At 38.3% G+C, this 15,960-nt stretch overlaps 2 protein-coding genes across 2 annotated transcripts in view; both read left to right on the top strand.

Moving 5' to 3' along the window:
• The window catches only part of LOC113436464 (protocadherin alpha-5-like), a 203,992-nt gene that overhangs the window by 38,774 nt on the left and 149,258 nt on the right, over positions 1 to 15,960 (top strand). The window lies entirely within an intron of this gene.
• LOC113455114 (uncharacterized) overlaps positions 1 to 15,960 on the top strand; it is a 38,655-nt gene that overhangs the window by 20,230 nt on the left and 2,465 nt on the right. The window contains exon 5 of the mRNA XM_087928710.1: positions 6,363 to 8,759. Within this exon, the coding sequence (XP_087784836.1) occupies positions 6,363 to 8,759 (2,397 nt within the window). The remainder of the gene's footprint in view (positions 1 to 6,362; positions 8,760 to 15,960) is intronic.

Here is a 15,960-nt window from a genome sequence, read left to right as displayed (position 1 = left end):
CTACTTTTCTTTGTCTCTGTCCATCATGTTTACCTATGTTGGACAAATTAAGTATCCTGACTGATAGAGTAGAAAACACAGAATTATCCATTGACTCCATAGAAGAACGCTTAGTAGCACATATAGAAACAACTTTACAAGCATGTCTAACATCTCTTGAAAAAAAATACAGCACAGATAAACGAAAACCTACCGGTGCTAAATCATATCTCAATTCAACAACTACTACCACAACCACAACCACAAATAACCACTAAACTGCAACCACAACCACAAATAACCACCAACCCAACAAATAATATCACCTTACTCATCAAAGACATCATTGAATGTGAACAGAAACATCCAAATGCTATTTTATTTGGTCTTGATGACACTAATGAATTGGATGATATCATTAAGGTTCACAACATTGTAAGCAACTCTCAGACATCAAACATCTCCCCTGAAGACATTGAAATTTCAAGAGACTGCCCTGAGTACAAGTACAATGATGGCTTGGTGGCTCAACAAATTTGTAGAGTCATTTGCAAAAATGAGTCCAGCAAACGCATATTCATTCATACAATAAACTCCATTGCTAAAACCAAGCCCAGCCATAACAAACTTCGCTCACATCCCGACTTATCCATACTGCAAAGAATCCGCTCCTGTGAACTCCACACAGAACTCAAAGAAGACAATGGAGAGGATGATTTATACATTGGCTACCGAGCTGACTGTATTAAAAGAAAGTCCCAAAACCCACATCCTAACATCCAATCCTTCATCATTCAACCCCCCCATCACCCAAAACTAAGCACGCATGCCCCTAACTTCCTCAATATCAACTACTAATGATCTTAAATGCAAGATGCTCAACATAAGAAGCCTCATAAATAAATTCATCCTCTTACTAAATATGGCTAAATTTGACATTATATTTATCTGTGAAACATGGCTGAATGCATCCATCCCTGACTCCATTTCCACAGTAAGAGAATATCATGTTTACTGATCCAATTGTGAAATCCGTAGAGGAGGGGGTGTTGCTATTTTCTACAAAAAGTCCCTACATCTAAAAAATATTCAAATTACCCAGGAGCTTGCTCTTCCTGAGACCATCGTCTGCGAGCTGTCCTTAAATATCACATTGCACTCCTTACTATGTGATTATGACATCGTACATGCGAACAAGTTAACTTCACTACTAATGTGGGCAACCTCCTGCCCTCACACTCTTATCTCAATCTACCTCTTATTAATTGGACACAAAACAAATGTACAACTGAACCCATACATGCAACTTGTACAATGCTGTAACTAATCTGGGACTGGAGCAACTAGTAACCAACAACACTAGACTCAACAACTGCCTCGATCTCATCTTCTGTAGCAGTCTGAATTCAATTTATGGTCTACAAATAAAAGTACCCTTTTCCAACAGTGACCACAGCATGATTGACTTTTGTCTCAACATTAGTCCTCACAAAAATCACCATTATGACAGAATCCCCAATTATAACTTTACAAAAGCCAACTATGATCACAAATACACTGACCTGTCATCTTTTGATTGGCAAATTCTATTCACTGGCTGCCAAAGACCATTACAACATTTTTTTATTTGAAGTCAAAAGAGTCATCAAACTACCAGTAATAACCCACAAAAATATAAAAAACAAGTTACCCATAACAATAAGGAATCTTCAAGTCAAAAAAACATTCTGAAAAACAAAACTGGCTATGTAGCCAACTTAAAAAACCACTACAAAAACTTATGCCACCAGATAAAGACTGAATGTACCAATTATTACATCAAACAAATGGAAAACCTTCTGCGCACGAAATCCACCCATGCCTTCTATAATTTTGTAAACAACAAACTTAAAGACTCAAGATCCATCCCACCCCTAAAAGGACCTAAAGGCAAAGACTGTAACGATGAAACCATTAAAGCCAACTTTTTAAACACATTCTTCGGCTCAGTCTTTGTAAACAGCAATGGCTCATGCCCAATATTTCATAGTCGAACCACAGACAATTACAATGATCTAATACATATCGATTTTACAGAACATTGAAACAGCACTACTCAGTCTAAAACCATCTCTATCTATTGGACCTGATGGACTATGCGCTTATTTCTTTAAAAAGCTTTCCACTGCCATAGCAGAACTTCTAAGCATATTATTTGAAAAATCTTTCAGGACCAGCTCCTTACCCAACCTATGGTCACTAGCCACGGTCATTCCTATCTTCAAAAGGGGAGACTCCAGCCTAGTTGAAAATTACACACCAATCTCTTTATATTGTGTCACCTGAAAAGTCATGGAATCAATTATTAACCAATCCATTACCCTCCACTTAGAGAGAAACAACCTACTCTCTAACAAACAATTTGATTTCAGAAAAAATTTATCCTGTAATCTGCAACTCCTATGCTGCAAAAACATGGACTACACAGCTCGATCAGGGCAAAGTAATTTACACAGACTTCTGTAAAGCCTTTGATTCAGTGGTATATGTCAAACTACTTCTAAAACTAAAATCTTATGGCATCTCCGAACACCTGCATAATTAGATAGCTGCATTCCTTTCAAACAGGCAACAAATGGTCAAAATAGGGAGCACCCTATCAAATCCTGTACCTGTCAACAGCGGTGTCCCCCAAGATAATGTTCTAGGACCAACTCTTTTTATACTTTACATAAATGATCTTTGTGATCATATTAAAAGCAACTGCATCTTTTCGTTGATGATGTAAAACTATTCAACATCACCGACAGTACTACTATCCCTCAAAAAGACCTTGACTATGTATCAGAATGGTCAAATAAGTGGCAACTTCAAATCTCAACAAACAAATGTTCTGTCTTACATATCGGCAAAAAAAAAAACCCAACACAGAATAAAATATAAGCTGAATGGACATGACCTTGTAGTTGACCCTCACTCCGTCAAGGACCTTGGAGTACTCATCTCTAATGATCTAAGTGCTAGAGCCCACTCTAAGAACGTAGCCAAAAAGGCATTAAGAGTTGTTAACCTAATCCTGCATAGCTTCTTCTCTGGTAATATTGTACTGCTAACTAGAGCATACAAAACATTTGCTAGACCAATATTCAAATATAGCTCTTCTTTCTGGAACTCTCATTGCATATCCGACATTAACACAATTGAGAGAGTCCAGAGATATTTTATGAGAAGAGTCCTCCACTCCTCTACTTGTAACAGAATACTTTATTCCACCAAACTTTAGGCTTAGACAACTTTTAGGCTTAGACAGCTTAGAACTATGCCACCTTAGGTCTGACCTATGCGTAGTACATAAAATTATCTATTGCAATGTCCTACCCATCAATGACTACTTCAACTTCAATCACAACAATATATGAACACACCAGTGGTGGTATTCTATCAGTTCGGCCTGGTTCTGGCAAAGTGGTAGTGCCAAAGATCAGCAGAAACCAAACTGGTTCTCTCTGAGGGGCTGCTGTTGGGCCCACCCACCTGGTCTCCCATAATGACCTTTATTCCCTGCTTTTGGATCACAGCTGCTTTGCGCGGCACAGCAGATTGCCACGCGTCAGCTGCTGAAGTGACAGGGAGAGTGCAGGATTGCAGGAGGTGAGTCAGAAAGCCTCTGCACCTGCGCAAAATTGCATTTAATGCACACGTGCATGTAAAGTGTTTGCTGGTGTGCAAAGTGTGCTCACCAAGCCATGCTTACCAAACCGGTGGCAAACTTTTTTGAAACTTACCACCGGAGCACACAATAGATACAAACTCAGGGTAAACCGCACCAAGCTTGATTGCAGGAAATACGACTTCAGCAACAGAGTGGTCAACGTCTGGAATACTCTACCTGATTCTATGGTTTCTTCCCCAAACCCCAAAAACTTTAACCTTAGACTCTGTACTGTTGACCTCACCCCATTCCTAAGAGGTCTTTAAGGAGCGTGCATAAGTGCACCAAGGTGCCTACCGTCCCTCTCCTAATGTTCCCTTCATTCATATCCATTTCATTTATTAATCATGTTTATACTTATATTTGTTATCTAATACATGCTTGACAAAATAAATAAATAAATAAATAAAATAATATTTACATTTCTCAATAAAGATAATTATAACTCAACATCTGCTCAATGTTATAAAGAATATTTTAAAATCATAAATTATTTGCAGGAAATTAACTCTATAAGTGGTCACTTTATCTTGAACATTTTTATATATGTTCAACATTGGTTCTATGAGGCTACATTGTCTATCAGAAATTTCAAGTTGAGTGATTCCCCCTCCTTCATTTGCTGCAATTTTTATCTGTATTAATTCTGTCCTTTTAGAAGGCTGTAAATAATGAGAAATAGTTTTTAAAGAGATAAGCAACTCTATGCAATTTTCCTTCTGTGTTACTTTTTCTGCCTTCTTCAGTCGTGAGGCAGGAAAAAAAACCATGTTTCTACAGTGGATGAGTGGGATGGTTTTTCGTTTCCTTTTTTTTTAATATCATTGTTTATCAATGCTAATCATTGCTGATTTAAACAAGGCAAAGGGAATAACCTAACCCATGGATGGCAAACTCGATCACATGACATGTCACGCGATGTATTGTGATATTTTTTGCCTTTGTGGAGGCAGTGTGGGCTTGGCCTGTGTATGATGCATCTGGCCCACAGGCTGCCAGTTTGATTCATTAAACTGGTGGATAATTAAAATTTTAAATTCAGCATATCACCATTACCAAGTAAAAGACCCTAAACACATTTTTTCTGGTTAGGATCCCACTGAAATGTGACAGACTTGGTTCAGCTAGATAAGAAACTTCATTGCAGATAATAATTAATCTATATGAAATGATTGTCTGCCTATAATGTAAATTGGTCTTCTATCTGCAGTGATTCAAATTCTTAGCTTCTCCCTTCTCATGAATTAACAAGTTCTTTGTGTAGCTGTTCGTGGCCTTGAAACTGATTATGTTGAATGTTAACATAATTACCAACACTGCTTCTTGGCTTATTTTTCACATGTAGTATAGCACCACAAAGTTGTTTCAGTGCCAGGTATCTTCCTCCCCAAAAGGAAATGGAAGTTTATTCTGCATCAAAATAAATATATTTTCTAAATTATAGGAAGTAATAATAATTGCATTACATTTAAAGCCCACTCAAGTACTATATCCAATGTTGGGCAATATACTTTCTGATAAATAAAAAAAAATGCTAATAAGAGCAGTAAGGATTACAGGGGTGGGGAAAAAAGAGAAATTGAAAAATTGAAATTGAAAAATGTGTTTAACCTTGAGATAAGAAGACTTGATTGAGGATGCATTTAATAGCATCCTTATGGAAACTGAAGTAATATCATAAAGAAGAAACATTTAACTTTTCCCTTTGTCCCAGGGTGGAGGAAATAGTACAGTGGGTTCTAAATTCATGAATTCCATGCCCCAGTCTAAAGAGATTGATTTGCTAGAACTTTTTATGTGAGATTGTTTAGGGACAGACTCATTAAGTCATTTGAAATGAAATAAAAAGTACAAAATTAAATAGGGATCATAAGAAATACATGGGTTAGATTAATTGCAAAAATTTTTGAAGCCCACCTCTGGTTACTACCCTTTGGAAATGCACTCTAATATGTGGGTTGGATTAATTGCAACATGTAATCTATTTCAGGAATAAGTCAAGACATCACATGAGTTTTGACAACTTGCCTTGTTTGCCTAAACGGTTAGAGAACTGCATATCCCAAACTCAGAAATAAAACTAGAAAAGTACTTCTGCTTTCATAGCATTGGAATATCATTATGTGATTCTTTGGAATTAATGTTCCAATGTTTGTGAGCTTGATCAAAAGTTTCATTCAAATGGGTTGCAAGTACTTCAACTTTCCCCAATCTGTCTGGTGCTCATCTATTGGGAGCAATGGGAAAGATGGCCAGAGAACCAGACATATATGTATTCCATTATAATGCATTTCCATGGAAGCACCAAGGTAACAGTATAAGATATAAATTAAAATAATAGTTAAAGAACAAACGAAGGAAAATTACACAACAGAGATACATGAAGGAATAGCAGGCCCTTGAAGCCTTAAGGAAAGAATATCACAGAGGCTCAATGAAGAATGGAAATCTGTTTCACATTTTGACTTTTGATCACAAGAGGTCGCTGTTTCCTAAGGAAATCCTGTAAGTGAAACTGAAAATGCAGAGCCCCTCCCTTAAAGGGACCGACATTCCTGCCAGCCAGATCCACAAGGGAAATATTGAACAACAGAGAAAGCTCAACAAGCCAGGATTCAACCTATGAACGCATTGCCAGTATGGCTGAGCTAGATGGGCTCTGCTCCTGACACCTTTTAATCAAGATATTTAGAGAAAAAGAGAAGAGCTTGCTGGTGTTGTGTCTGCAATGCTTACCTGGCTGAAGGGGCTGCTGCAGCTGTTTCTGCTCCACACCGCCTGGAAAATGGGGAGCGGCCAGCTCCATTATTCTGTGCTGGAGGAATCCCAGCACGGCTCCTTTGTGGGCCGCATCGCCCAGGATCTGGGGTTAGAGGTGAGCGAGCTGGTGCCTCGGATGTTCCGGATGCTGTCCAAAGGAGAGAAGGACTATTTTGAGGTAAACCTGCAGAATGGGATCTTGTTTGTAAATTCCCGGATAGACAGGGAGGAGCTTTGTGCCAAGAATGCAGACTGTATTGTTCATCTGGAGGTGATTGTGGAGAAACCTCTGAGGTTCTTCCATGTGGAGGTTGAAATCAAAGACATTAATGACAATGCTCCCATCTTCTCTGCCAGGGACCAGATCCTGAGCATAGCAGAATTGACAACAGCATCTGGTACCCGGTTCCCTTTAGAGGGAGCCTCTGATGCAGATATTGGCACTAATGCTCTGTTAACATACAAGCTCACACCAAACAACCATTTTGCTCTTGATTTAGGTAATGATGAAGATGAGAGTAAATCTGTAGTACTTCTATTGAAGGTGCCACTTGACAGAGAGGAGAGCCCAGTGCATCATTTAGTACTGACAGCCACTGATGGGGGTGAACCAAAACTCACAGGAACTGTTCAGCTAGTCATCAATGTGCTGGATGTGAATGACAACCCTCCTGTCTTTAACCAATCTGTTTATAGGGTAAAGTTGCTAGAAAATACAGCTAGTGGGTCATTAGTCCTTACTCTGAATGCTACTGACTTAGATGAAGGGATTAATAGGGAAATCTCTTATTTTTTTAGTAATAAAGCACCTCCACATGTCACAAAGACGTTTAGTATAAATTCTGATTCTGGGGAAATCAGAGTGATTGGAAAATTGGATTATGAAGAAAATAAGTTCTATGAACTTCCAATTATAGCAGAAGATAAAGGCAGTTCTCCATTATCAGGGCACTGTAAAGTTCTCACTGAAGTGTTGGACATAAATGACAACATTCCAGAATTATCTGTGAATTCTCTCTCTGTGCCATTGCCAGAGGATTCCCCTCCAGGGACTGTGGTAGCCATAATCAGTGCTTCTGACAGGGATTCTGGCAACAATGGACAAATAAACTGTTTCCTCTGGCCAACTGGAGTACCCTTCCAACTCGAGTCCACATTCAAGAACTACTACTCCCTCATTGTTGGTGCAGTCCTAGATCGAGAGCAGGTGGCTGAATACAGGATGGTTGTGACAGTGGAAGATCAAGGCATCCCACCATTGTCTTCCAGTCTCACCCTCTTAGTGCCTATCAGCGACATAAATGACAATGCTCCAGCTTTCCCACAGCCCTCCTACACAGTCTTTGTGAAGGAGAACAATCCCCCTGGTGCTCACATCTTCACAATGTCTGCCGCAGATCCAGACGTAGCTGGGAATGCTCTGATCACCTACTGGATAGATGAGAACCTCTGGCCATTGTCAAGCTACATCTCTGTACATTCAGAGAGTGGAAAACTCTATGCTTTGCAGTCCTTGGACTATGAGGAGTTGAAACTGCTGGAGTTCCAGGTGAGAGCCAAGGATGCCGGAATGCCCTCCTTGTGTGGAAATGTGACTGTTCAAGTCTTTGTGATGGATGAGAATGACAATGCACCTTCTGTATCAAGGTCATCAGAAGAGAACCTGATTCTTCTAGTGGTCCCCGTGATGCCTGGGCATATTGTAGGGAAGATCCACGCTTTGGATGCAGATTCTGGATACAATGCATGGCTAAGCTATGAACTGCTTGAAGAAAGCCATGGTCCTTGGACTGTAGCGCAGTATAGTGGTGAGGTGGGTATCAAATATCCTCTGGATGAGTCAGAAGGAAGCAAAATCCAGAGTGTGCTGGTTCTCGTAAAGGATCATGGGAAGCCTCAACTGTCAGCCACAGCCACCTTGAGTGTGTCACTTGTGACAAGTGGTCAGACAATCAAAAGGGATGTTAATCTTCAAAGGTCAAGCGAGAGCTTCATGCCCCTGGTGGACTCGATCAACATCTATCTGATCATTGCCATCTGCTCTGTTTCCAGCCTCTTCTTGCTGGCCACTCTCATCTACGTGGTCCTGCGATGCCACTGCAAGGCAAAGGAATCCATGGTTTATGGCCCTGGCATGGCCACCCTGGTGTGTGCCAGTGAAGTGGGCAGCTGGTCCTATTCCAATCGCCACAGCCACATCCTGGCAGGTGTGAGCACAGAGGCTGGTGCCAAGAGTGACCTTATGATTTTCAGTCCCAACATTCCTGTCTTTGCAGATAATGGGGAACTTATCAATGGGGTGGATGTGCCCTCAGATTCTGATAAAAAGGTGAGTGCAGCTCTTGGAGTCCTTGTCATCTGCTTAGCATGCTTTTTCTATGGTTATAATGTAGGATTAGTCTTTGAACGGTATTTTTTTTTTGAATTGTTAGGTTTAAACTTTGATGGAAAATAAATTGAATTACAAATCAAGAATTTTTTTTTTATATAAAATATTTTTCCAATTTGAGAAGCTATAGAATTGTTCAAAGTTTGTCATTTACTTAACAGTAAATTGTACATGAACAATAATGTTTTTTCTATTGTTGATAGTTATTTGATTAATCAATTCTCAGTGTAGTGCCCCTTTTTGTGACAATATTTATGGCTGGCATAAATTGCAAATGTTAAAATTTTTATTAATGTAGTAGATAACACAGAAAACTTTATTTTTAAGTTTGTTTGGGTAGTTTAGATCTTCTTAATATATTGTTGGAACTCTAAGAATAGAAAGTATAATATTGTTAACAATTGGATAGAAGTAATATATTTGTAATACAGAAATTATAACTGATAAGTGACTAGTCATATTCCTAAAATGATCAAATATTACCTTGTACTAGAGCTCTCTAATCCAAATTTAAATGGCCTTGTCATTTTAACAGCTATTAGGTTTAACTAGACAATTTTCTCAGTATAGATATGATTTGCCAGTCCTTTAATTCTGTGAGGTATTTTTATCTTTGCAATCCATTTTATAAGGCTGGGATCTATGTATGCAATGTCCAGCCATGCTTACGTTCTTGAGATCAGTCAAGAGTCAACTTTTTGAAATTGTAGGAATGGTATACTGATTTCACCAAGGCATTTGATAAAGTATATTGTAACTTTCTGATTAATATATTTGTTAAATATGAACTTGATACCTTGCCAATTCAATGAATCTATAGCTCACTTGTAATATGTATTGAAGGAATACTAATCAAAAAATGATAGAATCATTGCACTGCAAGGGACCTTGGAGGTCTTCTAGTCCATCTCCTTGCTCAAGTCAGGTGACCATATATCATCCTGGATAAATAGATGGTCAGTCTGTTCCTGAAAACCTACAGCAATGGAGCAGCAACAACTCCAGGAGGGAAGCTATTCCCTTAATTAATTGCCCTCACTGTCAGGAAATTTCTGTTTAGTTCTAGGTTGAGTCTCTGTTTAAGAAACTTTCTGTCTTCTCTGTAGCAGCCTCTCAAGTACTGGAAGACAGCTTTTATGTCACCACTAATTCTTATCTTTAATAAGTTAGATATATCAAAAATTCTCAGCTGTTTATTATGATTTAGCTTTCACCCCCCTTATCATCTTTGGGATTAGATAGATAGATAGATAATATATAGTTTTATACCATACTAGTGAGGCAACACTTGGAATGTATATATTGACAAGTTCCCCTTCTATTCCCTCATCTAAAACACTTACGTTGAACAGTACTGGGCCTAAAATGGTATGTCTTATATTTTAATATTATATACATATACATACACATACATACGTACAAATATATTTATTTATTTATTTATTTAATTTATTTTATTTGTCAATTGTTTACAAGATAATAAGTATAAGTGTATACATAATTATGAATACATGATATGGGTACATATAAGAAAAATAAAAGAAAAATAAAAGAAACAATAGGACAGGGACGGTAGGCACATTGGTGCGCTTATGCACGCCCCCTACAGACCTCTTAGGAAAGGGGTGAGGTCAATAGTAGACAGTCTAAGGTTAAAGTTTTTGGGGTTTGGGGAAGAAACTACAGAGTCGGGTAGAGTATTCCAGACATTGACCACTCTGTTGCTGAAGTCGTATTTCCTGCAATCAAGCTTGGTGCGGTTAACCTTGAGTTTGTATCTGTTGTGTGCTCTTGTGTTGTTATGGTTGAAGCTGAAGTATTCATTGACAGGTAGGACATTGCAATGTATGATTTTATATACCATGCTTAAATCAGACCGAAGACGGCGTAATTCAAGGTTTTCTAGTTCTAGAATTTCAAGTCTGGTGGCATAAGGTATTCTACAACGAGTAGAGGAGTGGAGAACCCATACATATATGGGTGTGTGTATATATGTATGTATGTGTTTGTGTGTGTTTGTGTGTGTGTATAAGTGATTTAGATGAGGGAATAGAAGGGAAACTAATTAAATAGCAAACTTTTCAGAAGAAAACAATGGCATCTAATTCAATATTCAAAGGGAGGTTGCTCATTCATGTTGGGGTTATGATAAAAATATACCACCTGGTTTCAGCCCAGTCTTGTGGGATTATCAGGAACTTCTCTCATAATATATGCACTAGATTGAATAATTCTGACTACTGATAGAAGAGAGGCTTTGAATATATATTGGTACTAGGCTATATATGGTTAGTCACTCCCTACAAGAGAGTTATAGAAGAGAAGGTTGCTGCTATCCAACAGCATGGATAGACAGTATTGTGATTGATGATATAGTACCAGATAATTGGGCCCCTTGGGTTCGATGGCACTCAAGAAGCATCTTAAGAATAGCTAAGGAACTTTGAAGTACTAATGATATTTGTTGTGTCTCTGGGTTAAAGCATCCAGGATATTGAGTTGCTGATGCAGGAAGAGAAAATGTAAACTCTGAAGACAGACTTATAGTGGGAACATCGAACATAGGAATCTGTTAGGAATCTGTCCACCAATTAGTTGGGTTGGCAATATATAAATCAACAATGTATGTTTGTAGCTTTAAGACAAAATCATTGTATTGATTTATACTGTATTCTGATTGGTTGATTATGTTGCAAATTACCATAAGAGGAAGCTAGAGATCATAGCTTGCTCTCTCTGACAGTCTGTGTCTCTGACATTCTTTTGCTATCTAAGGTTCTCTGTTGTATTTATGCTGTGCTTATACTTGGATATTTTTGTTTACTGTAAATAACAAAGGCAACCGGTAAGAAGACTTTGTAATTGGATATTCTTTGGACTGTTAAACGTATATGACCTGGACCGTTTATTGGACTGTGCTATTTCTTAAAGTAAACTTTAACTCAATTTAGTGTATCTGTATGTGGCTGAATAATTATTCATAACTACACTCATAAACATTTCCATGTGCATATCCTTGTTACTCAAGGGTTATTCTGTACATATCATAACAGAAACAAGACACAGAGAAACAGGAAATGGATCAACCACACTTTGATATTTTAGGCATTAGAAAATTGAAATGAAATGTAATGGAACATGTTTAATCAAGAAGATGACATGGCTTATTACTTAGGACATGAAAAACAGAGAAATGAGACTGTTGTCATCATAGTCAGGAAGAATAGAACAAGAGCAATACTTGGCTATACTGCAACTAATGACCAAATAATATTAATTGGACTTCATGGACAACTCTTTAATACTTCTTAATAAGTCTTATGGTCAAATTGCAATTTAAATATTCAATAGAACTTGGAAGCAAAATATGATGCTTATGTATACTGGATCGCAAAAGTTAGAAAACTTAAGGAAGAAAATAGAGTTGGATTCCATGGCCTAGAAAATGTAAATGAAGTAGGAGATTTACATATCAATTTCTGTCAGTCCAAAGTATTATGTAGTGGGCTTCAGCAGGCAAGCAGCAGGTCAGCATAGCTGCAACAGCAATTTATTGACTCAAACTGGAACTGAGGAACAGCAGGCAAAAGCCTGTAATTTTACACTCTGGGCCTATAGGACCTTAATAAGGGACCTCATAAAACTTGAAAACCCTGCCCAAATATGAATGTTCTGTTTCCCTCCAAAACAATTGGAGTTAACAGTTAGGATCATCTAAATTTAGTTGCACTGTAGCAGGACTTAACACAACCTTATATGCTCAATACATAACACAAAGATTTCTTCTTTGCTAACACCATCTTCAACAAAACACACACACACATATATAGACATACCCAGATAGATTATGCAGAAATTGAACTGACTATATAAGTGTGTCAAAAGTGTGCACATGCCTGCACCCATAATGCAATGTGCACATGACCCCTTCCCCTTGCACATGCACACACAACCCCCTGCATGCCGAGTGACTGCACATGTGCATGCAGCTGCCCTGCCTCTGTGCATGTGCATGCATCTCCTGTGTGCCCCCCACTCCCTGTGCATGACACGACAGTTACCCAACAATCAGCTGGTTGGTGGGAGGCACACATGCATGCACAGTGAATTTGATCCAGGGCGACGGCTCGAATGCCGGCAGAGATGGCTCTGCATGCCCCTTGTGGCACGCGTGCCACAGGTTCGCCATCACGGGACTATATCATTGATACAAGGAAGCAGAAGAATTCAGTTATAAGAACAAAAATGTGACCAGGGCGTAACTGTAGAATTTCAGAGGAGAACATCCAGAATTGCTTTGAAGCCCAAAATATCCAAGGAACTGTGGAACAAACATTTCCATAGAACAAAAAATAGAAATTTCCCAGAAAAGAAGCCAGAACCAAGACAAAGATGTAAGGACAGAAACCTAACAAAGAATTTTAGAGAAGTCTTAGAAGAAGCAAGAAACAGTATTATAAGATTTGTAACAACATCAAAGACAGAAACAGACTTGAGGAAATCAAGGAAAGCATTCCAAAAATCTTCAAACTTAGAAGGAATTTCAAATCTTGAACTGATATACTAATAGACAGATAGAAATTGATTCAAAGATCAAATAAAAGTAAAAAGAATCATCGTAGTTTTCCTGCTGTTTTTAAGAAGCCTTCTCTAGATCCATCTGTACTTGAACATTTTGGAACAGTCTCCGAAACAAGGAAGATTTTTGAGAAGGTGATGCTGCTGTCATTACAGAGGGTCCTGGAGGAAACAGTTTATTTGGATTTCTTTCACTTAGATTTCAGATCAGGACATAACACAGAGAGATCATTGGCCTGATTGACACATGGCCACTGATAGAGCTGAGATGAGGGTAATGCAGTCATACTGGTTCTTCTTGATCTCTCACCAGATTTTGATGGGCTCAATGCAGATAAAAGTGTGGCTGAAAGTTTTGGAATACTCTGAGGCTGGGATGTTTCATATTTATAGGTCTGCTTAACGATCCAAAGCTATGGCTGTTGCAGTGCCCCCTTGTCACTTGATTGTTATCTGGGCATTTGGCAATCAAATCCCCTTCATGACTGGTTGCCAAGTGCAAATGATCACCATTTGAAATCTTCCTTGCCGGCTTCTCCAGAAAGTCAATAGGGAAGCTGGCAAGAAAGATCAAAAGCCACTACAGCCTGTCAATAGAACTGTCCCGTTTTGAGAGCTGACCGAAAAAGGTCCATCTCAAAATCCAAGCAGGATTTTTGCATGCAATGTTTACCATGTGGGGCCCAGCAGCCAGCTTCCAGAGACAAGAGGACTCCTTTCATTTCTGGGGACTGGCTATAATCTCCCAAATCACTATTACCAAGTAGAAGCCCCTAAACACATTATCTTGGCTAGTTCATCCAGATTGCAGACAATAGCCCCAAAGGTGCTTTTCAAAAGACAACTTGATTTTCTTTATTTTTTTCTTGAAAATGTATTACTCTCATTCTCGTCATGGATGAGAAGTGAAATATTTTTAAGAAAAAACAAAGTCCAGTTGCCTTTTGAAAAGCACCTTTGGGACAACCATGACCTGGATGATTGAGAATCTCCATAGATATTACAGGGATTAATTAAGCTATAGTTCTTTGTGTAACTCTTGGTGACCCTCAAGCTGAATGTTAGGAGTAGAACAACGGTAATAGAAAACCCTTAAAAATCACCCATATGCCCAAGGGAAAATGCTATCTGTGGGGTTGACAGATGAACCACCCATGAGTTCTTTTTTTTTTGTTCCAAGTTTTTATTTCTATAGCTTATAAAAATTCCAATTTCAATCAAACAGTGTGTCTGGGTACAAATATTTTAGGATATAATAATAAAAATGTTTACAACAATATTCATTACATTTATGTTAATTATAGTAGTATCAGTAATAATATTAATATTATTTACTTACAACATGCCTTTCTTATATCACTGTTATTGTCCGTCTATTTCCCTGTATCTAGCTCCTGTTTTTTCTAGCGAGCCATTGATAAAATAAGTCCCAAGTCAGAAAGTATTCAGTTTCCTTCTCTTCCTTGATTATATCTCTGCTTTTAAGACAATATGCTGTTTTATCATTTTTTCCAGCCATGTATGGAGTTTTATCCAATATTTTTTTGCTTTTTGACATGTTTGACCACATATGATAATACGAGCTGGGTGACTCATAGCATTTCCAACATTTTGCAGACTTATTGTTAAACATCTTTGCTAATCTTGATGGTGAAAAACGCAGTAGAGATTGTTAATTGGAATGTTGGAAATGCTATGAGTCACCCAGCTCGTATTATCATGGTGCAGGAGGCCGACTGGGCCACACCCACCATGGCCACGCTCGCTCAACAACCAGGAAGAGAACCTGTTGCTAACATTTTTGAAATCTATCTCTGGTTACTACCCTTTGGAAATGCACTCTAATATGTGGGTTAGATTAATAGCAACATGTAATTTATTTCAGGAATAAGTCAGTTAAGACATCACATGAGTTTTGACAACTTGCCCTGTTTGTCATTTGCCTAAAAGGTTCAAGAACTGCATACCGGCCCAAACTCAGAAATAAAACTAGAAAAGTACTTCTGCTTTCATAGCATTGGAATATTGTTACGTGTTCCTTTGGAATTAATGTTCCAATGTTTGTGATCTTGGTCGAAAGTCTGATTCAAATGGGTTGCAAGTACTTCAACTTTCCCCAATCTGTCTGGTGCTCATCTATTGGGAGCAATGGGAAAGATGGCCAGAGAACCAGACATATATCCATTCCATTATAATGCAATTCCATGGAAGCACCAGGGGATAAATATAAGATTCAAATTAATGTAATATTAAAGAACAAAAGAAGGAAAACTACACATCAGAAATACATGATGGAATAACAGGCCCTTGGAGCCTTAAGGAAAGAATATCACAGAGACTCAATGAAGAATAGAAATGTTTCACATTTTGACTTTTGATCACAAGAGGTCGCTGTTTCCTAAAGAAACCCTGTAAGTGAAACTGAAAATGCAGAGCCCCTCCCTTAAAGGGACCGACATTCCTGCCAGCCAGATCCACAAGGAAAATATTGAACAACAGAGAAAGCTCAACAAGCCAAGATTCAACCTATGAATGTATTGCCAGTATGGCTGAGCTAGATGGG

This window comes from Pseudonaja textilis, chromosome 3 (assembly GCF_049901715.1).
Source record: "Pseudonaja textilis isolate UNSWEBS1 chromosome 3, rPseTex1.2, whole genome shotgun sequence".
NCBI classification, from domain to species: domain Eukaryota; kingdom Metazoa; phylum Chordata; class Lepidosauria; order Squamata; family Elapidae; genus Pseudonaja; species Pseudonaja textilis.
Note: the sequence above shows the minus strand (reverse complement) of the source record. Positions and strands in the feature narration are given on the sequence as shown.